This window comes from Aedes albopictus, chromosome 3 (genome assembly GCF_035046485.1).
Source record: "Aedes albopictus strain Foshan chromosome 3, AalbF5, whole genome shotgun sequence".
Taxonomy (NCBI): Eukaryota; Metazoa; Arthropoda; class Insecta; order Diptera; family Culicidae; genus Aedes; species Aedes albopictus.
Window position 1 is genome coordinate 227,067,984 of NC_085138.1, and position 23,350 is coordinate 227,091,333.

Below are 23,350 nucleotides of genomic sequence, written 5' to 3' on the forward strand. Positions count from 1 at the left end.
GTAATATTCAAATCATGTTGATAATAGCAGAATAGCAGAAACTGGTAATATTCAAATCATACATTTTTCCTTCTTATAAACATAGGATATTCTTTATAGTTTCATTGTTGAAATAGTTTTTGGCAACAAATTCTGTAAAAGGTAAAAAAACAGACCTGTTTCCAGTTTCATAACTGCTTAATTGCAATTCATCCTGATGACCATTCGGCCTGGGAAGTTATTAAGCCGGCATCGTCGTTGATCGTTCGACAATGGACCGATCTACAGCTTACGAAAAATCCTCCAGAAGTGTCGTGAATATCAGGAGTGGGCGGCATTTCTGCAAACCAGAGTGTCTGCTCTCCAAGTTACGATTCATAACAGCGTTTGCCATCTATGTAAGCTTTTAACGAACTGCTGGTTTCTCAATGTCATAGGGAACACCCGCATACTCGTCGATCTACGGAAGGGCCGCAGGTTCGCTTCGTAACGCAGCAGGAGGTATTACATGTCCCAATCTGCACGCATGTCACAAAAAAGTATCGACAGCGCAAGTTTTTGGTTGTATAAGAGTTACATTCATGTAATTCTAACCCAAAGGCAAAATAAGTTGAAAATGACCCGTGTCCAACCAAAAACCTGCGCTGTCGACACACCTTTAAAACATGTGTGTTGCTTGGAATTTTCTCCCTATCTACATTTTGTAGGCTACTCTGTCAAAATGAGTACATATGTGAGGTCTCTAGCACCTTATCGAAAACACATCAGGATCGATGGCAGAAATGACCTTGACTACCTCCGCGTATGTTGGGTGGAAATAAATGCAGTTGAAAATTCCTGAATAGCATCGATCGGTTCTGGACCCCATGAAGGACTGTGTTCAACAATTTTCTGACCTCCCTGTATGCACAAATAAAAAAAGATGACGAAGACGATTTCTTATTACGAGAGGATAGCAGAGTGGAGATAAATGAAGATAACAACAAGTACAGTTGAAGTTTAACAGGACGCAAACGCGTTCCAAAGAAGTGAGAGGATGTAGAGATTACCAGTGCAGTGACACCGCTGGAAATTGCAGCGAGCTCCTAGGAAACCAACAAGAATAAGATTTCCCGAAGTGACTCAGCGAGCGCTCGCACCGACTTCGAACAGCAGCACTGCTCAAGAGTCGAGCTTGGGTGAGGTAAGGGAAAAGTTGAACGAGCTGTATGAATTTGTGAAAGGCAGCCACAACGTGCATGTAAAGATCAAGTTGCTGATGGCGAACATAAAATTTGCCGTTATAACTGCCGATCGCAAGCATGATGCGCTCACATTGAGAGATAAGACAGCTGAGAAGGCTCTTCTGGTGAGTGCATCCTCTTTGATGCAACGATATGGAGTTCCGGCCTGGGCTGCGGCATTGCGGCTGAAGCGGAATCAAACGAAACTGTCCCGACTCATGACTATCCGTGTGGCGAGCGCGTACAGAATCTCTAGCAGATATTCAATCGTTCATGCAAAGCCAAATCATCATGTCAAGTCCCTCTCCCCCTATGTCACCCTTTACAACTTTACACTCTTATATAACCTCTGAAATTTATGGACCTTTCTTTGGCACAAGAAGGCGTTGAGCTCAAAGAGCTCAATGAATGAACCAGTTAGACCGTAATTTGGTGAGTGCTGGACATCATCGTGGTTGCAGAGTTGCGACCATGAATCAATCGGTTTCGCGTGAGAATGTTGACGTGGTTCAATCCTTGTAGACATGTTTAACCCTCAACCAGTTTTGCATCCCCTTATTCTATTACACAGCATCTCTCATTCATTTTCTCGGATCAACGTAAAAAGCAAGCGATAGAAAATAACACCAAAATCAACATTTCTAACAGAACACCACGTAAACAATACATTTTTAACCCAACACACGAAACAAACACAAACTCACACCAATCAAGCTGTAAAATTCGTACTCACCCAACGGCAACTGTGGAACATGAGGCTGCACCTCGGCGGGCTTCAGCTTGGTCGCCAATGGAGTGGTAGGTCCATTCACCAGCACTTCTCCCAAATAGTTCAGCAGCTTTTGGGCGCGGTTCTTGGACTTGGCAAACCGGAACAGCTGTGGGTGCTCGTCAATGAAGTACGTATCCAGAACGCCGTTCAGGAACTTCTGGTTCTCGAGCACGTTCAGCAAAAACGGAATATTCGTCTTGACGCCGCGGATACGGAACTCGCGCAGCGCGCGGTTCATTTTGGCAGCGGATGATTGCAGATCGGAAGCATGAGAAATCACTTTCACCAGGAGTGAATCGTAGTACGGCGAAATGATGGCACCGGCGTAGGCAGAGGCACTGTCCAGACGGATGCCCATACCCTCACCAGATCTGAACACTTCTAGGCGGCCCGTACTCGGCTGGAAGTCGTTGGCAGGATCTTCAGTCGTTACACGGCACTGGATGGCATAGCCCTGAGTTTTGATGTTTTCCTGATTGTATCCCAGCTCTGGCAATGTCATGCCTTCAGCTACTCGGATTTGCGATTGTACGAGATCAATACCGGTAATTTCTTCAGTTACAGTGTGCTCTACCTGGAGGCGAGCGTTCACTTCGATGAAGTAGAAATTGCCCGATTCATCACAGAGGAACTCAACTGTTCCGGCGTTTTCATAGCCCACGTGCTTGGCCAGTTTTACGGCATATTCTGTCATTTTGTCACGTACTTCTATAGGCAATCGTGGTGCAGGGGCAATTTCAACAACCTTTTGATGACGTCTTTGCACCGAACAGTCGCGTTCGTACAAATGAACCACGTTGCCAGCCTTGTCTCCAAGAAGCTGTACTTCGATGTGACGTGGTCTTTCGATGAACTTTTCGATGAACATGGCTCCATTACCAAAGGCTGCCTTAGCCTCTGAACTGGCTCGCTGGAAGTTGTCTTCGACTTCTTCCATTTTCCTTACCACTCTCATACCGCGACCACCACCGCCGTAGGCAGCCTTGAAGATCACTGGCAGTCCATGCTTCTTGCAGAAGTCGAGAGCTTCTTCCTTGGTCGTCACAGGTCCATCAGTACCCGGCACAATGGGTACGCCGGCTTCTATAGCTGCCTGACGGGCGGCCACCTTGTCTCCCATCTGTTGCACCACCTTCGGGGATGGACCGATGAACCGGAGACCAGCATCGATGACGGCCTGAGCAAAGTCCGATCGCTCGGAGAGAAAACCATAGCTTTGGGAATGGAAATAGACATTGTTTTAAAATCATGGTAGCATGTAAGATAATATTAGATGTTGATTAGCGCTATGACAGTACCCATTACCTAGAGCGTCCTATGCTACGCATGCCATAACGAAGCTAGGTCTATCGATGACCATTTATCGTTAATCTGAAATAGGTACATTTCAAACTACGTTAGATCTGGGAGAAGGATTTAGCGTCAACTTGAACCAAAGAGGATAGCTGCAGAAGGAGCAAACCAAAAAACAACACGAAGGAGCAGCCAAGATTTGAACAATACGACCAGATTTGGTGTGGTTCTTGTGCAAGTATCGAAGTTTAGCCACTTGCTCAAGGCTTGGAGGCTTGAGGATTGAGGAAGATTGTAGTTCGAGGTTTGCGATGCTAGGGAGAAGCGTTGAAGTATAGCTAGCACCCCCAAGTACGCGAGTGCAAGCGAGTGAGAGTGACGGCGTGCCTAGTCAACCAGTGATCGTATAAGATGTTGCATAAGATGTTAAAGTGGAGGTGATATGCGTACACTTTACATGCGTCTAAATGGAGGCATGTATGCATATGGCTCCCACTTTATCATCTTATGCAACATCTTATATGATTACTGGTTGTCTCGGTGACTGAGTATAAGTCAGTAGCTGTCTAGCGTAAAATAAGATAATTATTGCTCGGTGACTGAGTATAAGTCAGTAGCTGTCTAGCGTAAAATAAGATATTTACTGCGGTATCTTTCCCTTGTACATCAGCAACGTGCATCTGAAACGATCATCGACAGGGCTAGGCTCGCTATTGCTTGCGATATAGTTCTACAGAATCCAGTACAACAAATAACAGCACGAAGGGGGCAATACATGGATCGGAACGATATGCGAAGGTTCAATGCAACCGTCAACCCAAGCAACACATATGTTATATAAAAGTTACGACAGCGCAAGTTTTGGTTGTATAGAAGTTTATTTGACGTTATTTTAGCATAATGTTAGAATTACGTCAAATTAACTTCTATACAACCAAAACATGCGCTGTCGTAACTCTTATATAACATGTGTGTTGCTTGGGAACTTATGTGTGGACTAAACTTTAATGTTAGGTATGTGTAGCAATGGAGAGGATAGCTCGTTGATAGACTAACTTGTGGTACAGGCCATGTGAAAAGAACACTGAAAATTTTGAACGGTAAACGTTGCCAAACGAGCACAAGTCTGAAGAACCGAATGTTGTTTTGCGCTGAAAAGTTGGCCAATCGGTTACCCGCTTGTGATGACCAATCGTTCAACTTTTCAGCTCAATCTGACATTCGGTTCCTGAGATTTGTGCTCTTGAACATTTGAGGTGTAGCTTCATCACATCTTCATCTAAAACCTACACGAAACAAATCTTGCAAACAAAATCTTACCCAGGATGCACCGCGTCGACGTCGTTCTCCTTACAGACTCTAATAATCTCTGGAATGCTTAGGTAAGCCTCGACCGGTGCGAGACCCTTGCCCACTATGTACGACTCGTCCGCCTTCTGGCGGTGCATGTGCATTTTGTCCTGCTCCGAGTAGATCGCCACCGACCGGATGCCCAGCTCGTTACATGCTCGGAAGACACGGATGGCAATCTCGCCGCGATTCGCAACCAGCACGGATCGAATTGGCTTGTACTCTATCTGTTGATTTAGTTTATGAGCATATGGTTAGTCTGCATTCAAAAGGAATTCACTTCAGTACATACCTTGGTAGAATAAGCATTCTTGGTCATGGACCAAATTCTGACGCGGGGAGCCCTTTTGAAGGCCTTCAAGGCAATTTGAGCACCGCACATGGACATGGTGATGGCGAACTAGTTTCTAGGCCTTATGCTAAGTAGAGGTGTACGGTTTGTAAAATTTGTAAAAATAAACTTCCCTATCTTTGTAGCACTTATCGGGTAGACTAAATCTAATATAGATCAGGTAAAACGAAAACACTTATGATCGATTGGTTTCAGCAGATTTGGTTAAGTGTGATGCTGAAGTACACCAACTGGGACGCAATGTGAGGCTTAAGTAGAGGTATGTAAACGATTCGTTTACAATCGATGGCGTCTTTCGTAGATGTGGTGTTCGCTGCGTTATTGGATGAGGTATTCTGTAAGAAAAGAAAAATAAATTATTGGTAAGTGTAAGTCAAATTGATCTCTTCAAAACAACTTTTGCGGATATCATTAGTAGCAATTAAAATATTGCCAAAAGAATCTCTGCAACATCAGTGACGAGTGTAGATTCATAAGATTGCGGCAATAAATTACCTTTTCATCCTTGGGAAGTTCACCAAGTTAGCAAAACCCTCAAGTCCAAGAATTAACAGTCGATAGCATCGACAAGGTAGCATGTTGGCGCTTAGCCAGTTTCCTGAGTGGTCCACACCACTCCTATTTTTCTCGGAAGGCAGGCAGGGTCAACCACCACGCACCACGTTTTCTGCAAGCACCAAGAATTGATGCTTACGTGCAACGCGATTTGACCTGCTGAAGGTTCTACCAGCTAGCACCAGAAGGAGCTGCTGACAGTAGCCACCCCCCCCCCCCTTGTACCGGCCCTTACCGGAGACCTCTTTTCAACCGCGGGCTCAGATCCAACCCAGTAGACCGACACCACGACAGCTACGCTACCAGGATGTTCTCGCCGTGGCCACTTAATCGCTGTAAGGATCGATTTCGACCGCAGGGCACCGGTATGACCTACGCAGCCGACTTCGAACCCTTGGACCGCCTCTTGTATAGCGTCTGAGCTAGCCATTCTCCGAGTCCACGCGCCATCTCCAGGTCGATGTGGGTGATAGCCGTTGAAACGGCAGTAAAACCACACTCATCCCTACTCATTTTCTGGACAACATTGCCCGGAGTTGTGTCCTTCCCGCATGCGGTCACGCATTGTGCGAAGCGGGCACACGAACAAAACATGTTTCACCGTTTCCACTAAACCAGCACAAAGCGGACATTCGGGAGAACCCGCATGACCGAAACAATACTGTCGGAAGCAACCATGGTCTGACATGGCCTGAGTCAGGCGGAATGTTATATCCCCATGGCGCATGTTAACCCAACTATATACCCTCGGAATCAACTGGCGAAATTGTCCCACGCGTGCTACCATTTGACCATGGAGGCCAACCTGGCAGTTTTACGTATGTCTCTTGTGCCGCGCATTTTGAAGCACTCTATGCCCTCCCCGATAAGGATACCAATAGACACCACACCAGTGATAAGGCAGAGCGCATCGTGTGACATGGTACGGTACGCACACACAACCCTCAGGCACATTAGCCTATAAGAACTTTCCAATTTACCACGGTAGCGTTCGATACTTAGCGCCGGGCCGCCATACCTTAGTATGGACGAGGCGACACCATAGCCAGAAGCTGCCGCAGAGCTATTGGAAATCATCCGGGAGTGTGTCACTATAGCTATGGACGCTCTCTTGCAGGCATAATCAACGTGGCTACTAAAGGTAAGCATATCATATAAGCATATAAGTGTCGATCATTACCCCCAAGTGTTTGATGAAGCGCATCGAAGTGTAGTGCAATCGCCTACACTGATCACACCGCTTACTACTTCGACATCAGGTTGTTCACAACCACCACCAGGCCAGTTTCCTGGCACAGAACCAATTCCACTTGTTACAACTGCGATCGAGTGGGCTGCAGTCAATTCCACTTCTTCGATCGATTCACCATAGACCTCCAGCTTAATGTCGTCAACGAAACCGACGAAGCCACTCCTACCGGGAACTTTAACCTTGTCGTACATGACATTCCATAACACCGGACTCTGGATGGAACCTTGCGGGACTGCTTAGGTTATTAAAGGCACTTCCGACCCACCTCTGCGTTTTAAACTTGTACTCGACGCCCGAAGTAGCTTTCGAGAACCTTATACAAGCATTCGGGTATCCCCAGACTTAAGAGCGCTCTGGCAATAGCTGTCCCACTGGCGCTATTGAACGCATTACTTACTTCGAGTCATTGATGCAAATTATCACCTCACTAGTGCTCATCACAACTCATCAACTGTATATTTATCGCGTGCGATTGAACTGTGCACTGATCAGCGATGACCAGCAGCAAAGAGGTGGCAAAACGAACATGATGTAAATCACAAACGATTTTGCACACATCTGACTGTGCCGCCACACGCTCGCCCGAACAGCCGAACCATACCGAATAGGTTGGTTTGCGAAGCTACGGCACGAACGCTCGACACGCACACAGAAGCAACATTCGCATGTACCGATACCATACTAATAAAGCTTCCAGCCAACGATGCTTCGTGATAAGCTGTCGAAAAGCATCGAAAGCGATGAAAAGAGATGCTTGGCTAGAACGCAACGGCTCAACGGCGAAAAGGAAGAGTCAACTATGCTGATCAGTGTTGAGTCCGTTCGTGTGCTACTCGTATGGGAGGTTGATTGAATAAAGCGAGGATGGGTGAAAACGTATTCGTTGTCGAAAGCAAATCGCATCATTTCGCGAATGTTTTCATCAAATAGCAAGCTTGCTTCGAGTGTCACAACTGCACAGTAGCCAATTCCTCTACTTACGCTGGAGAGTCATTTGTGCAGTTTATTAACCTTCAAAATAGCGTCTAGGGTCAACTTACTTTTCCAGAATTCGAACTGGTTACTCGAGAGACCATCTACACTCTCGGTGTATCTCAACAGCTTATTGAGGAGCACCTTGTCGAGTAAGCTTTGGTCTATATGCTGACGGTTCACCAGGTGGTTTCTTCGTATCAAGCGATATGACCAGACTGCCGTTTTCAAACCCAAGCATCTCTGTCCTTCAGATCTGAACATCCCGTGAGTCTCTGTAATGGCTGCTTTCATGGCCAGGTTTGGAACTCCATCCGAACCTGAGGCCTTTCCAACGCCAATGTTTTTTGCGATCCTTGCAAGTTTCTCACAATATGCCTTACTTTAAACGACGATCATTCAACAGCAGCGATCGTCGTCGTTTCTTCTTAAACCACACGATATGAACAAGAAGCTTTGCTTGCATGTATTTTTATTACACCTTACATTCATATTCATATGGTGTGCCATATTTGTGTTTGAAGCACTGTGCGTTGGTCTGCTAAAAGAGATTTGCACGTATCAATGGGCCAATATAGCCACGCCTTTACACGTGGGTTTCCAGCGTGACCATCCTTGGGGTGACGGGTTCGATTCCAGGTCAGTCCAGTAATTTTTCGTAAAGGAAATTTCCTTGCCTTCCTTGGGCATAGAGTATCTTCGGTGCCTGCCACACGATATGCATATGCAAAATGGTCATTGGCACAGGAAGCTCTCAGTTAATAACTGTGGAAGTGCTCATAGAACACTAAGCTGAGTAGCAGGCTTTGTCCCAGTGAGGACGTCACGCAAAGAAGAATAAGAAGACGTATCAATGCATTCGTCGCGAATGTGTTTTTCAAGCGAACCCTACACAAGTATCGATTCGATATTTCATTAATATCAGTGATTTTTGTCAGAATTCTCGTCAAACATTTTCGCTTCACGATGTGTTATACTCGTCGAGTGTTGCATTCACTCACAATGCCATTCAGTAACTCGCAATGAAATTCCCAACTCTGCTCGTAACAGTAGCCATATCTGCTATACTGAGTAACATTGCATAATCAACCGCAGGTACTGAGTCAATTGGAAGTCTACTAGATATTATTATAAACCTTTGGGACATTCAGGGTCGTCCAAACTGTCCTATAATGAAGTCTTTCTAATTATTAAGAATATTTTTTTGTGTTTTCACCATAAATAATAGCATTACATAATCTGCTGGGACCCGTAAAGTTCTTGAAATGTAAAAAATCACTTAGAGGCAATATATGGATATTCCAGATTAACCAAAACATCAGGTCTACACTCGTAATAGCCTCCATATCTGATAAGCTGTGTAACGTTGCATAATCAATCGCGGTTACTGAACCAACTAGAAAACCATTAGATATTATTATAAACCTTTAGGACATTCGGGGTCATCGTGAAGTTTAACTCTTGACAGTAACAGTAGTTCTGCTCACAATGAACTGTAGTATTACACATCCATCTGTAATATGTAATCCCCCGTGGCATTTCATAAGCCATTCCAAGATACTTTGGAGATTTTTCAGATCAACCAATCTACTCCGGAGACCATTGCTTCAGGTCTACACTTGTGGTATTCGTTAAGTAGTGTTACATAAACAACTACATTTACCAAAGTAGTTCGAAGAACAATAAGCGTTGTTATATAATTTTTGGGATATTATGGGTCATCCTTACTGTAATGGAGTTTAGTTGATTTAAACAACCACTGTAACATGAGGTGATTTCGTTTTAGAAAGTAACGTTTAACAACCAAATAGGATCCATGAACCTCTTAACTCTCAAAGACCACTCCGTGATAGTTTTGTGGTAATTTAGATCATCCAATATTTTATGGAGTACACAATTTAATATCTACACTTGTAATGCTAGCCTACTGCACTGAATAATGATACATAATGAACCATATTTACTCCAATTTACTCCATATTTTCTCCAATGCTAGTAGGCATTTTTCTGTACCTTTGAAATATTTAAGGCTGTTCAAACTTTTATGAAATTCATTTTTTTTAAACCTACATTCGTTGTAGACATTGTGAAACATTGTTGATTCAGTTTTATTATCATTTTATTATTGGTAATGTTGTGTAAATCAAAACAGCAAAAACTATATGATTACGGCTGTAGACTCCATGTACGATTCTGAATATCCCGAAGCTATGTCATAGTCTCTGGTTATATTATGTTAGCTCCAGTAAGTAGAATAGATTATGCAACATAACTCTATATAGCTAAAACAAAAACTTCAATTGCTGTAGATGCTAGATCTTAAACATCATAATAGTTAGGATGACCCCAGCTGATCTGATGATGTCCATTGAACATTCAGAAGATTTTCTGGGCATGATAGATTACTTATCGTAGCTTTGTATAATAAAAAAGTTATCGTTACACCCGTTGACATTAGGATCTAAACTCAAGAACGGTTTGGATGACCTGGATATCTCGACTAATCTGTTACTGTCTATTGAACTTTCACAAGACTCACTGGACATGATAGATTCCAAATTGTAGCTTTGTTTAGTGAAAAATGTTACCGTTACACCCGTAGACTTTAGGATCTGAACTCAGTAACAATTTGGATGACCTAGGATCACCAGAAAAAATATTCTGTATCATATTCTACATTTTTTATGCTGTTGAGCACCAAAACTACAGAAATACATTGAAAATACTCTATAAGATGCTAGGTCATTAGACCGAAGGCCATTAGGCCGAATGGTCATTAGGCCGAATGGTCATTAGGCCGAATGGTCATCAGGACGAATTGCAATTCAGCAGTTATGAAACTGGAAATGGATCTGTTGTTTTTACCTTTTTCAACAATTATTGCCAAAAACTACACCGTGTCCAATAAGTTCGCATAGAAAACACTAATTTAGAAAATGTAATTTTATTTCACATCTGTAATTTTTATTTTTAAAATGAATGCATGTATTGAAGGGCTACATAATACTGATCAAATAAAGCTTACGATTAAGAATAACGTTTTTTTTTATTAGTTTTTATAAGCCTAGCAGTACACTTTCGTTTTCTGAAATCCGTTTGCTTCGGCACGCAAGAAACATGTTCGAATAATTTTACATTCTACGGTAGCTGAATAGAGTCCATAAGGTTAAATTTTGAGTTTTTATCACAAGTACTATACTAAATGGATATACTAAGTCTAAAACAATACAATTATAGTGATGATATAGTAAGACATACGCAACTAAGCTCAACTTGGGCTGATTTCCTTGAAAAAGACCGATATATTAAAAATAGTCATCATAAAACGTAAATTTCGGACAATATTTTTCACAATAGGGATACAAACATGTTTAAGAAGTGAGAGTGGTGTGAGTGAACACGATAAAATGCAGCACAACAAATCTCATTAAAACAGGTGAATGGACATTTTTGTTTAATTTACGCTTTATTTTGTGAAAAAATAAAATGACTTCGTACTTCACCAATACAGAATCTCATATTTTTGCTCTTCTGGTTTGGCTGCCGCTAGCAATGGCGAGGACATGCAGTAACCTAATTTGTTTCAACGTAAAATCATTACTCGTTAAAATGAGACGAAGTACCAATTAAATTGCTAGCGTGCCAGCAGAAATGGACTTACGACACATAAGCGATCAGCAGAGAAGGATAAAGGGCAATTAATTCCAAAACATATGCTGTATTTGATCAGTGTTAGATGACTTTTCAATAAATAAGTTTTGTTTGAAAATACTAATTACAGATGTGAAATGAATTCAATTTGATTTTGTATGAGAACTTATTGGACACGGTGTAGAAAGGATGACCTGTGTTTAAAAAAAGGAAAAATTTAAGATTTGTTTATCAGCAGTTTCAGCGCTAAAAACCATTTGAGCAACGATACTGGAAATAACAGCCAATGCTTAAAATAAGGAAAAATTCATGGCTAAAACATCAGTAGATTCAACATTAATAATTATTAGATACTGTTCTAATGGAGAGAAGGAATAATAGAATGAATAACCTGTGGTCCATAGGCTGTGGATGCCATGCATCACAGAAGCAATAAAAATATAAAGAATAGTCTATGCTATGCTAACGCTAAGAAAAGGGAAACCATCATTTTTAAATATAAATAAATTTTAATTATTCAGCATGGCCATGCTGAGGGTGATGGGCTCAATTCCCGGTCGGTCCGTAATGGAAATTTCCTTGACTCCTTTGGACTTAAGGGTCTGTTCCAATTGGAGAATTAACAATAATTTTCACTTAAACTTGACAGTTCGATACTTATTTCCTTACAAGGGAAGGTTACGATGGTGTCCCCCGGGGATTTCAACCGGACTGTTTTTGCTACATTCTACATATGGAAATATTATTAAATTCAAAGTCTTTCGGGTGATGGCCAGTGGTGTAGTCAGGAAAGGCCCTCAAAGGGGCAGATTTGACCAAATATAATATTTTCCAAAAAGCTCAAACGTCATCAACATGCAAATTTCATTTTTGACGTTTGAGCTTTTCAAAAAAATGTTAGGGTGCCTGTACCAGTTATCGCACTGCCTAAGAAAAACTATTTCTACAAAAATAAGAAGAAGAACGACGATGTAAACAATAAGTCAAATGATTGATTAGTTTTCATACTTCACAGGAAAAATATAAAAACGGAACCAAAACCACTTTTAGTATTTATTACGGCGTGTGCCAATGATAGGAACCCTGTACCAGTTATGGACACATTTGTTAATTTGGGTTCCACTTCGCACTATTTACATGCATTCCTTATGGGATTTTCCATAACTGGTACACTATGGCGAAATAGGGTGCAAGGAGGCCGAAAAGTTAAGGAAAATGATTTATTTCTACCATAATTTGAGCAAATTGTGAAGTTTGAATGATTGCAATCATCTTTTGTGATCGCGATCTGTTTTTCGCGAACTTTTTCTTGTTGATTTGTATCTTTAAAGGTTGAAAATCAACTATGGCGAATTTGAGGTACTATAGCCATAACTGGTACACTGAGCCTATATTTGGTCAAGTTTGTTTCTTTGTGGACCCCACCTATCTACACCACTGGTCCATCACCCGAAAGGCTTTGGATTCAATCATATTTCCACAAGTAGAATGCAACAAAAATAGTCCGGTTGAAATCCCCAGGGGCCATCATCGTAACCTTCCCTTGTTAGGAGAACTGTCAAGTTTTAGTGTCGGACTATCAAATTTAAGTAAACAATCATTTTAATTCGCCAATTGGAACAGACCCTAAGTATCTTCGTGCCTGCTACACAATATACACGATGCAGTGGGGACGTAACGGCATGAAGAGGATCACAATCTTCCAGGGAAAAGCTTCACAATGACCATTCAGCCTATTGGACATTCGGCCTGATGACCTTCGGCCGAATGGCCTGACACCGATGAAGATACCAATAGAAAATACTAAATTTGTTTTGAATATATAGTGCTAGTAATAGTGAAATTCGCGCAAATTTTTTTCAATTACAGTGATTATTTTGCACTCTGTCTGTCAGTTTACCACATCGGGTATATGCGCCTCGCATACTTAGTAGTGCTACAACTGCAGGCCAATCTGAGCATATTTCTCTGTTGATAATAGTGTTCCTTTAATGTACGGCAATCACTTTCTTCCGTTGCGTTGCAACACAACCGTACGTGAACACGGACGGGGAACAATATCAATTGCACAAGGATCACCTCAAGGGTCACGCTCCGTTATCATATTGTTCATAATTTGCACGTAAACATATGAATCTTGTTTTTAGAATCAGCTGTTACGTGAACGATGTTGTTGCTGTATTATGATAAGAACATCACTTTGTACATAGCCGTTACTTCATAAGCTGTACATTGGCACTGGCATGGACTTGATACGTGATTTTTGTCATGTGGGTACATAATTGATTGATTTGAAATAAAGAATGCTTCGAAATTGAGTGAAGTAATAAAGCTGAAACAAACAGAGGTTTTACTTCTATTACAAATGAAATGCTTGTAAAATAATCGCTTTAATATTTTGTTGTTTAAACATATGAATGAAACTCAGTAAATGTCCCAGAAAACAGCTTAAAAACCCGATGATGTTAGTAAATTGTTCGTGTATTTCTGAATTTGATTTTTTATACAATTCATAAAAAAGTACAAAATTCAATTGTAGTTGTACTGTTTTTGTGTTATATAAACGCCTGTAATACAAATATTATATTTATTAGGCAACTGGAGAATGCTGAAATTAATAAATGTACAATTTTAATCACTGTATAAATTATGAAGAAATCATTCAAGCCAATAAATTTCTATGACTTCCTTGGACATTAAGTATTTTCGTGCCAGCCACATGATTAACGCGATAAAAACGTACCAATTTGGCAAAGAAAGCTCTCAGATGATAACTATGAAAGTGTTCATAGAACATCAAGCTGAGAAGCAGACTCTGTCGATACACCCAGTCAAGAAGAAGAATCGGTATCGTTAGTACACGTAGAAAAAATATGTTTTCACTTGTTCTTGCGGTGAACATTAAGTGAAATTTTCGTCGAACAACAGAGAAAACGACAGTAGCAGTACACTTTGTCTTCGATAGAGCACATTTTATCAATGGTAAGATGAACACGTTTTACTGAATTTTTACTACAGCCGAGATAAAATACCCCGGAGCTCGAGATAGCGTTGATGTTGATTGATGGTTCACCTTGGAATCATTATGTGCGATCCAGTATTTAAGGTATTTCAATTTATCATTTCACTTTTGTCAATCTTCACTTTTTTGATAATGATTCACAAGTTTGGATTTTCTGTGACGAATATGTAGGTCAAGTCTAACTGTAGAAATTTTCCATTGCAACTTGAAACACAATCGCATTTTTCACCAGCACCACAGATTTTCTTTTTACCTTTGGTAGCAATAATCACAACCGCAGACTTATTCTGCTACTTCGTTCACCATCAATCCACTAAAGTCGGATGAGGTGATCCCGCAGGCGTTGATGATGATGTGCACTGTTCCGAAGCAGTGGCAAGACTAAACCATCGCCGGCTGCCGGCAACGAAACGGGAATCCTTCACGCTCGATGGGCTTCCTCGCGATCACTTGTTGTTGGACGCCTTTCGGTTGTTGATTGATAATATTCTGAATCGCGTGGCGTTTGGGAAGAGTGATTACCACCGTTTCGTTGTGTGTAGTAGAATTATGTAATTCATAGAAATGCAAACAAATTAAGGATCAAGTTCTCCACTAGGTTCTTTAACACGAACGCGAGAACCGCGACCCCTTTCCAAAGGATGTGGAATCGATGTTCTCCGATTGGGCAGAAATTTTCAGGGTTTAGTTTTCCATATAAGAGATGATATCTGGCCGGTTTTCAGATTTCTCTGTTAGGGGGAAGTATGGTAACATGGCTCTCATGTCTAAGGGTAGGTAAAATCACTAAAATTGCAATAACTTCTGCCAACATTAACGGATTCAGCTGAACTTTTGCATGGACACTTTTCTTTTCTTTTGATTGAACTGCAAAAATCGATAACAGTGTGCAGTCAGAGTGGACCATATGCTTGATGTCAAGAGAGTTGAAAAAATGTGTATTGGTTAAAATCCAATAAATAAAATAGTTTATCATAAATATGTGATATTTTTCTAAATCGTATGACTCCCAAACGCATTTTCTGATGATTATTGATCAAGAAAGCACATGAAATTCCATTTTATTATGGTCAATATCGTATTTTACAGATCATCGTGTTGAAGCATATTGTGGCATTTCGCGTGCAGACAGAGTGGACCATGTGTCGCTAAGAAAAATGGTTGAAATTACCTTATTCTTCGTAATCCTTTCCAGATCAAAATATGTTTGTTTAGTAGCTGTTGGGCATCATATTGAAATGTACCAATACCCGTCTCATGAAAAAAAAAATGATTTTACCGATTATTTAAGAAGTGTGTACTTGGTTCACTCTGTCTGAACGATTTTTTGAAAAATATCAGTCCTCTGAATAAATTATTATGAACTGTGTAGCTACAATATTTCATATACGTGCCGACCTATGAAAATACATTCAAAAATTGTTAGCTATTAAATGTTCAAGTTAAGAACTCTTAAATAGCTCATTAATTGACTGCGCTTCATGTGATATTGAACTGTTGTATTTGGTCCACTCTGACTGAACATAAAAATTGAAAATGCTAATCAACAGTGTATTAACAGAAATATCAAATTACAAACTTCCTGTTCACATTAAAATTAAACACTACTCCTATTAACTGTTGTCGTACTTGTACATTATTTTTTCATCAAATATGTAAAAACTTGAGTGTGAACTGTAGTTGGTTGAAGATTTTCCAAAAACCGTTCAGTCAGAGTGGACTAAGTACAATCAATTACTTAGCAATTTCTCGGTTTCAAACTTTATTTTACGTTTTTTCGCGATCAATACAGAGCGATGCTGTGATGAATAGTTATTAAGATTTATGGCAAAAATTCAAGAACATTTGTTGAAAAACTCAAAACTTATAGAGTTGCAAACTTTAAAGTCGTTTTTCGAGAAATTAAATAAAATACACATGGTCCTCTCTGACTTAACGCCGACCAATTAACGAGAGTTATAGCACAGTTTTCTTTTGATTGAACTGCGAAAATCGATAATAGTGTGCAGTCAGAGTGGACCAAATGCTTGATGTTAAGAAAATTGAAAAAAATATGTATTGGTTAAAATCCATGACAGAAATATCAAATTTCAAACTTCCTGCTCACATTATACACCATTCCTATTAACTGTTGTCCTACTTGTGCATCATTTTTTCATCAAATATGTAAAAACTTGAGTGCGAACTGTAGTTGGTTGTAGATTTTCCAAAAATCGTTCAGTCAGGGTGGACTAATTACAATGAATTACTTAGCAATTTCTCGGTTTCAAGCTTTATTTAACGTTTTTTACGATCAATACAGAGCGATGCTTTGATGAATAGTTATTAAGATTTATTCAAGAACATTTGTTGAAAAACTTAAGTTGCAAACTTTAAAGTCGTTTTGCTAGAAATATGGTTAAAGACACATGGTCCTCTCTGACTTAACGTCGACCAGGTATATTATTTTCATATTATTTGATGATTTCAAGGGCGTCTGTTTTCGTTCCACCTACGTACTACGTTTTGAATGATAACCCAACAGCTGATATGTTACTCAGATACATATATGTGATACAGAACTTAAAAAACCTTCAAAAAAAATTTTTGGGGCATACATTTTATCCCTTTTTTAACTGTTAAAGGCAATTTTATAGTAGACTAGATGTTGCCAAATCAGCCGGCATTACCGATTCAAAAGAGATCTAGATAAGTATTTTTTCATGTAACTGTTGGATAATAAGTATAGACTGACCCAATTTTAATGTACGCACACTAAAAAATGAACCTTTTATATCAAGGAGTTAGGAGTTGCGGTGTTTCAGAAGGTTCAGAGGGGTTTCAATGGGTTTCAGAGGATTTGTCGTTTCAGAAGTGGTTTAAAGGGCAGGGGTTTCGTTTCACAAGAACGAGGTTTCAGAAAGGTTTCCAGAAGGGCTCCAGAGGTTTTTAAAGATGCGTCTTGGGATGTCGGGAGGTGGTCCAGAGAGTTGTCAGAAAATTTCAGGTATTTTGTTTTGAAAACTTTATCTGGATATTGAAATGGGAATTTATTGTGAAAGAAAGGTTTCATGAGAGTTTTAGAAGGATTCGAATCATTTTAGGGTGTTTAAGAAGTTTGTAGAGTGGTTTCGAAAGGTTTTAGAGATTGTTTTAACATAATTAGTTTCAGGAGCGATTCAAGGGGTTTCAGAGGATTTGAAGGAATTACGGAAACATTACAACTTTTCAGAAAGGGTTCGAATGAGGGTTTCAGAGGGCTTTCAGTGGTTTTCAAGCTGGTGACCAGGGGCTGTCAGGCGGTGGTTCAGAAGGGATTCAGTAGGTTTAAAGAAGTTTCAGGAAAGTTGAAAGGGGCTTCAGCAGGTTCTTTGAAGAGTTTTATGGGACTGCATAGGAGTTTCATGGGAGCTCCCAAAGCCGCACTTAATACCTCTGAAATCCCCCGGATCCCTCTGAAGCTACTCTTAAACCTTCTGCAATGCAGTTGGAACACACTACAAGTACACCTCGATTTAGTGGACCCTCGATTTTGTGTACTTCGATTTTATGTATATTTTGAAGGGTAAAATTTTTAGATCCAATCAGTTTAAAACTTGCAGTATGTATTATGATGGCTTGAAATGCAGGGGTTTTCAGCCTTTTGACACGCGGAGCTCTTTTTATCAATAAATTGTTTTGTGGAGCATCCATAATAGCGCCAAAGCATACCTCATGACACACTTCATTTAATATATTTACATTAATCTCATACTTCTCTTTCCAACTTCTTTTTTTTTTAAATAAATATCTCGATTTGTCGATGATCACGATGTATATGGGTATATGAGTATATGGGATGATTCTCTGGCGATATATTTTACAGATACCTTAGCAATGACACCATTTTTGGCGGATGCATGCAAACTGCCCATTCTAACAAACTTCCTTCAAAATTTCTTAAGACTTCCTCATCTTTTGAAGAAATCTCTAAAGAAGTCTCTAAAGATTTTTCCGAAAGTATCGCTAATGAAATTTCAGAAAGAATGTAAAAAAAAAGTTTGAAAGAATTTCTGCAAAAAAAAAAACAGAAATGTTTTAAGAGTCCATAGATGGATTTTCTGAAGAAATTTCAGGAGGAATATCTGAAGAAACACCTGGAAACCCTTAGAGGAATACCCAACAAAACCGGAAGAGAAGTTGCTTGAAGTAACATCTAAAGAAATGTGGACTGGTGATGTTGCGCCTTCCGTGCAAGGAATTATTTGTAAATTTGGTGTGCCGGATGACTTCGTTTTAGTGCAGGTAGAAGAAATATTGAACTGTACAATATTGAATATTGAAGAAATGTCTGTTTGGCTGAGGCTTTGCCACCCGGATTGTTATCGCGAGTAAATATTTCGATGCATCGAATTTTGTCGCAAACGCATGTCGCCGAAGAAAAGAAAAATGAAGCAATAGAAATTGGTGTGATTACTTAAAGCTGCAAAGGAAATGGTCGAAAACTTGTGAATGAAATTGAAACTTGATTATCCAAAAATGTGATTTCCGTTTTTAAATCGTGCGCTGTTCCCTCGTAATGTTCCTTTCTCAAAGTCGTGAGTGTCGTTTGGCGGATTTGGTCCCGAGAGAATTACGTTTGCGGAGACGGTCAAAAATTGCATCGCGACTGCAAATGGATGGAAATGCAAGTTCGGTAGTGCATATTGATTTGTGAAAAAAGAATGAAACCGTGGTTCACGAATATAAAAACAGTTTTCATCTAAATCTAATCGGTCATAAAATCAGAAAAATTGATCGTTCCTTTTTATGGAGTGCGTGAGTTGAGGAAAACTTGTGATAAGATTTATGCGGAAGAAAAAGGGACTGAAACGATTTAAAACCTGACATGAGTGCCGAGGATAGTGTGGTTAGCGGTGGGAAGTTTGAAGAATAATATATGTTGTGCAAGTATATTCTGTTTGCTGCCACAGAATGGCTGCAACATTTCTCAACTTAATTCGGAGAAAAACAGTTTGGACACATTTTCCTAACTGGCGATTTGCGAACTTAAGACGATAGATAAGGGCCAGGATATAGAGTAAATACCAGTGTTCCATCCCTGGAAACCAAGGACCAAGGGGTGACATTAACATTCTTAGCATCGTCACCCCCACCGATTCTCAAGTTTTTTTTTGCTTTCTAAAAGGCTGAACGGTTGGTTCGAGATGTCCCTGCTCTATAGCTTTCTTGTAAAACCAATAACGCTGCACAGTAGGCCTGGCCACTTTAATGCTTGTAATACAAAAAAAATGATAGAATAAGTCGGTTCTATCATTTTCCAGGATTCTTTCAATTTATGGCTGTGTATGTGTAGACTAGACTAGACTAGAAGTAACATCTAAAGAAATGTGGAGAAATTTTGGGAAATTCCTTAAAATTCTCTTGTAGAAATTCTAAATCAATCATTGAAGAAAATTCTTTTGAAAACTACTGAGAAAAGTTTGGAAGAGTTCCGAATTTTTGATTCCTAATGTATCCGTGATTCATTTTCTAAAAAAAAAACAAACATGGGGTATTCTTGAGAAAGTTCATGAAAAGTTTTCTAGATAAATGCCATATAAAATTTGTGGAGGAATTTCTGTAAAAAAATATCTGAAGAAATTTATCGATGAACAATATATGCAAGTTTTTTGAAAGTAATTCTTGAAGTATTTTCTAAAGTGATCCTTGCAACATTTGTGGAAGCTATCATACAAGAAAGTGTGAAAGATTTTTTAATGGAATCCTGAAGATTATTATTAATTATTGATTATCAATCAAATTTCTTCAGGGGAGATTTTCTAATAGAATCCTTTGAAAAATTTGTTTGTTTGTTTGTTTGTTTGTTTATTTACCAGTAGCGTAAAGGAAAACCTTTTTTTGTTTGTTACCTACGATTCTATCGAGTTATACAAAAAAACATAAAACATAATACAAATATATCATTATTATAAAAACTTATTATACTAAAACTTCTTATACATTAATCACGGTTCCAAAACTCTAGACAGAAAACTGTTTCTGATGTCGAGCGTTTCACCACAGGAGGTAACATGTTATAATTAACCACACCTCGGACGAACAGCGAGTTAGAGCAGCACATAGAGTTATTAGGCGGAATTATGAGATTCTGCAAGCGACGTCCTTGGAACAGTAACAGCTTTTGATGGAGTGCTGGCGGGGAACTCGTTTTAATCAACTTGCGCAGAAACAGACATGAGCGATATGCGTAAAAATTCTCCAAAGGACATCCAATCAAGTTTTTCTGCAGGTGACTCACGTGTGCGTAGCGGTTCAATCCATAAACGAATCGTACACACGAATTCAAAGCGACACGTAGTCTGCTGAAGGCACTGGCACTTGGTCTACCATGTAGAAGTTCGCCAAACTGGAGATGAGGAAGAATTAGAGACTTAAACAGTTTCAGTTTGGTGCCAACTGGTGCAGCAGAAGTGCAGCAGTACAGCGATCGGAGGCTTGCATAAATTTTTCCACATTGATGGTTCACAAGGCTGTCCCACTGTAAGTCTGTTTGAAACACGAAACCGAGATTCGTAGCACTTCTTGTCCACTCGATGATCTTCCCGTCAATAATGATAGCAGGTAATGAATCGGTTTGAACAGCATTTCTTCGTCGTCCTTCCACAAACATTGCTTTGTTCTTCGCTTGATTGACAAACAGCTGGTTTCGGCGAGACCACTCCATAATTCCATTGACCATCCGGATAAGGTCCCGAGAACAAGGACCCAAGCGACTGATGTACAGTTGAACGTCTTCCGCATACATTTGAACCGAGCAATACTTAAGCACGGTGGGCAAATCGTTAATGTGACAGCAAAACAGTAATGGGCCTAGCACTGATCCTTGAGGAACGCCGGAGGTTAAAATACCACACTTGGAATGGCGGTTTCCGCAGTACACAGTCTGGGTTCGCTCCTTTAAATACGATTCAATCAGGTTAACGGCTGAAGCAGCAAAGTTGAACTGGGATTTTAATTTGGAACAGAGTTTTCGATGAGGTATTGTGTCGAATGCCTTGGAAAAATCAAGCAGCAATAAAATGGCAGTTCCTCTTCTATCAATAGTTTTCGCCAAATCGTCGTATACGCGAACTGCTGCTGTTTGGATGCTCTGTCATTTACGGAAACCAGCTTGATATTCTGTAAGTAAATTGTGCTCAGCGATCTTTATGGATGCCATTTGTTGTTTTAGAAGCTTTTCGAATGCTTTCGATAACGCACATAAAATACTGATTGGTCTGAGATTCGTCAAGGCATTTACGTGAGGCTTTTTCCGCAATGGTAGAACCTTCGCATGCTTCCAGCATGATGGAAAAACAGATGTTTCAATGATACAGTTGAACATGTGAGTAATTTGTTGCGCAACCAAAGGTAGAATAATTTTAATAAATTTGATCGGCAAGTCATCCATACCAATTGCATTCGAATAGATACTACAAACGGCGTTAACCACTTCCCAGTTCTGCACTGAACGGAAAGAAAAGCTGTAGGACGATCTTGAAGATGAAATCGATCGTCGCGGCTCAGAAACGTCATTGCTTTGAACACAGCTTGACAAAAACGTGCGATTTACATCATCAGGATGAAACTCACAAACAGTTAATGATTTATCTTTCCCCTTTCCGATGCCTTTAAGTCGCTTCCAAAGAATCTTTGGTGGAATCCGGCTGTCCAGGAAATGATTCAAATACCGGGTTTTTGCAGCCGCAATCATAGAATTTGCTCTGTTCCTCAAACTGTTATAACGACAACGCGCTTGATCTTTAGATGTACTCGGTGCCCTGACCCAATCCTTTTAGGCCAAGTCGCGTTCGAGTATAGCCTTACGAATTTCGCTACTAAACCACGAATTTAACGATTTGTGACTCTTGCATGTACGAAGTGGAATACAATCATCGTGGATACGCTTCACGTTGGAGTTGAAAAAACTAGCCAGCTCATTTGGATCATCCATTTCGTAGTATAGTCCCCATGGTACAGAGAGAATGGCGTTTTGCAGTGTTCGTGTATCAAAATTGACGTAGTCCCGATACGTGCTGAGCCTTGGAGTAGGGTTCGCGTCAAAATCCAAAGAACCAAAGATCAGATCATGCTGCGAAAGTCCAGGAAAGTCAACCTGGTTAAAGCATAACACTTTATCTCTGCAACTAGTGATAAACAGGTCCAGTTGTGAACATCCATCTCTTTGATAAAACGTAGGTACATCGCCAATCGACGACATGGAGAAGCTCTCTAGCATGGATTCGAACTGCGCTTGTTTACTACTAAGCTTAGAGAGATCTGTGTTAAAGTCACCAATTAGCAGAATATTCTCATACCGCATAGCAAAGTCCGACAATTTATCGGCAAGAAAACCTGTACAGTCATTTTCTGGAGGATTGTACACTGCCATAATCAAAATCTTTTCCCCAGCAACATGAAACTCCAGCGCCAGGCACTCAGCTTTAAACTCAGAGTCAGATGATAACTGCGTTTTGATGATCGTAGAACAAGAGAGGTGCTCTTTATAATAGACCACAATTCCGCCTCCTCGGCGATAAATTCGGTCGTTACGAACAACGGAAAACCCAGGGATGCTGATACTACGATTGCTGTTCCTTGAAGAAAGCCAGGATTCAGTGAAACAAGCAACCGATACTTTGGAATTCCGTGGAATGTCTTTCACTTCGGCCCATATAGCCGAGGCGGTAAACGCACGGGTATTCAGCATGACCATGCTGAGGGTGACGGGTTCGATTCCCGGTCGGTCCAGGATCTTTTCGTAAAGGAAATTTCCTTGACTTCCTTGGGCATAAGAGTATCTTCGTGCCTGCCACACGATATACACATGCAAAATGGTCATTGGCAGAGGAAGCTCTCAGTTAAAAACTGTGGAAGTGCTCATAGAACACTAAGCTGAGAAGCAGGCTTTGTCCCAGTAAGGACGTTA

General features: G+C 40.3%; 1 protein-coding gene across 4 annotated transcripts in view; it reads right to left on the reverse strand.

Moving 5' to 3' along the window:
• The window catches only part of LOC109428793 (pyruvate carboxylase, mitochondrial), a 66,979-nt gene that overhangs the window by 3,679 nt on the left and 39,950 nt on the right, over positions 1-23,350 (reverse strand). For 3 of the 4 annotated variants that reach the window (XM_062859246.1, XM_062859244.1, XM_029878090.2), the window contains exons 2-4: positions 4,910-5,304; positions 4,588-4,844; positions 1,936-3,188 (exon numbers count right to left, since the gene is read on the reverse strand). In XM_062859246.1, the coding sequence (XP_062715230.1) occupies positions 1,936-3,188; positions 4,588-4,844; positions 4,910-5,005 (1,606 nt within the window). In that variant the 5' untranslated portion in view covers positions 5,006-5,304. Of the gene's footprint in view, positions 1-1,935; positions 3,189-4,587; positions 4,845-4,909; positions 5,305-14,674; positions 14,811-23,350 lie in introns of those variants that run through there. The other variant, XM_029878089.2, reaches the window with a different exon arrangement.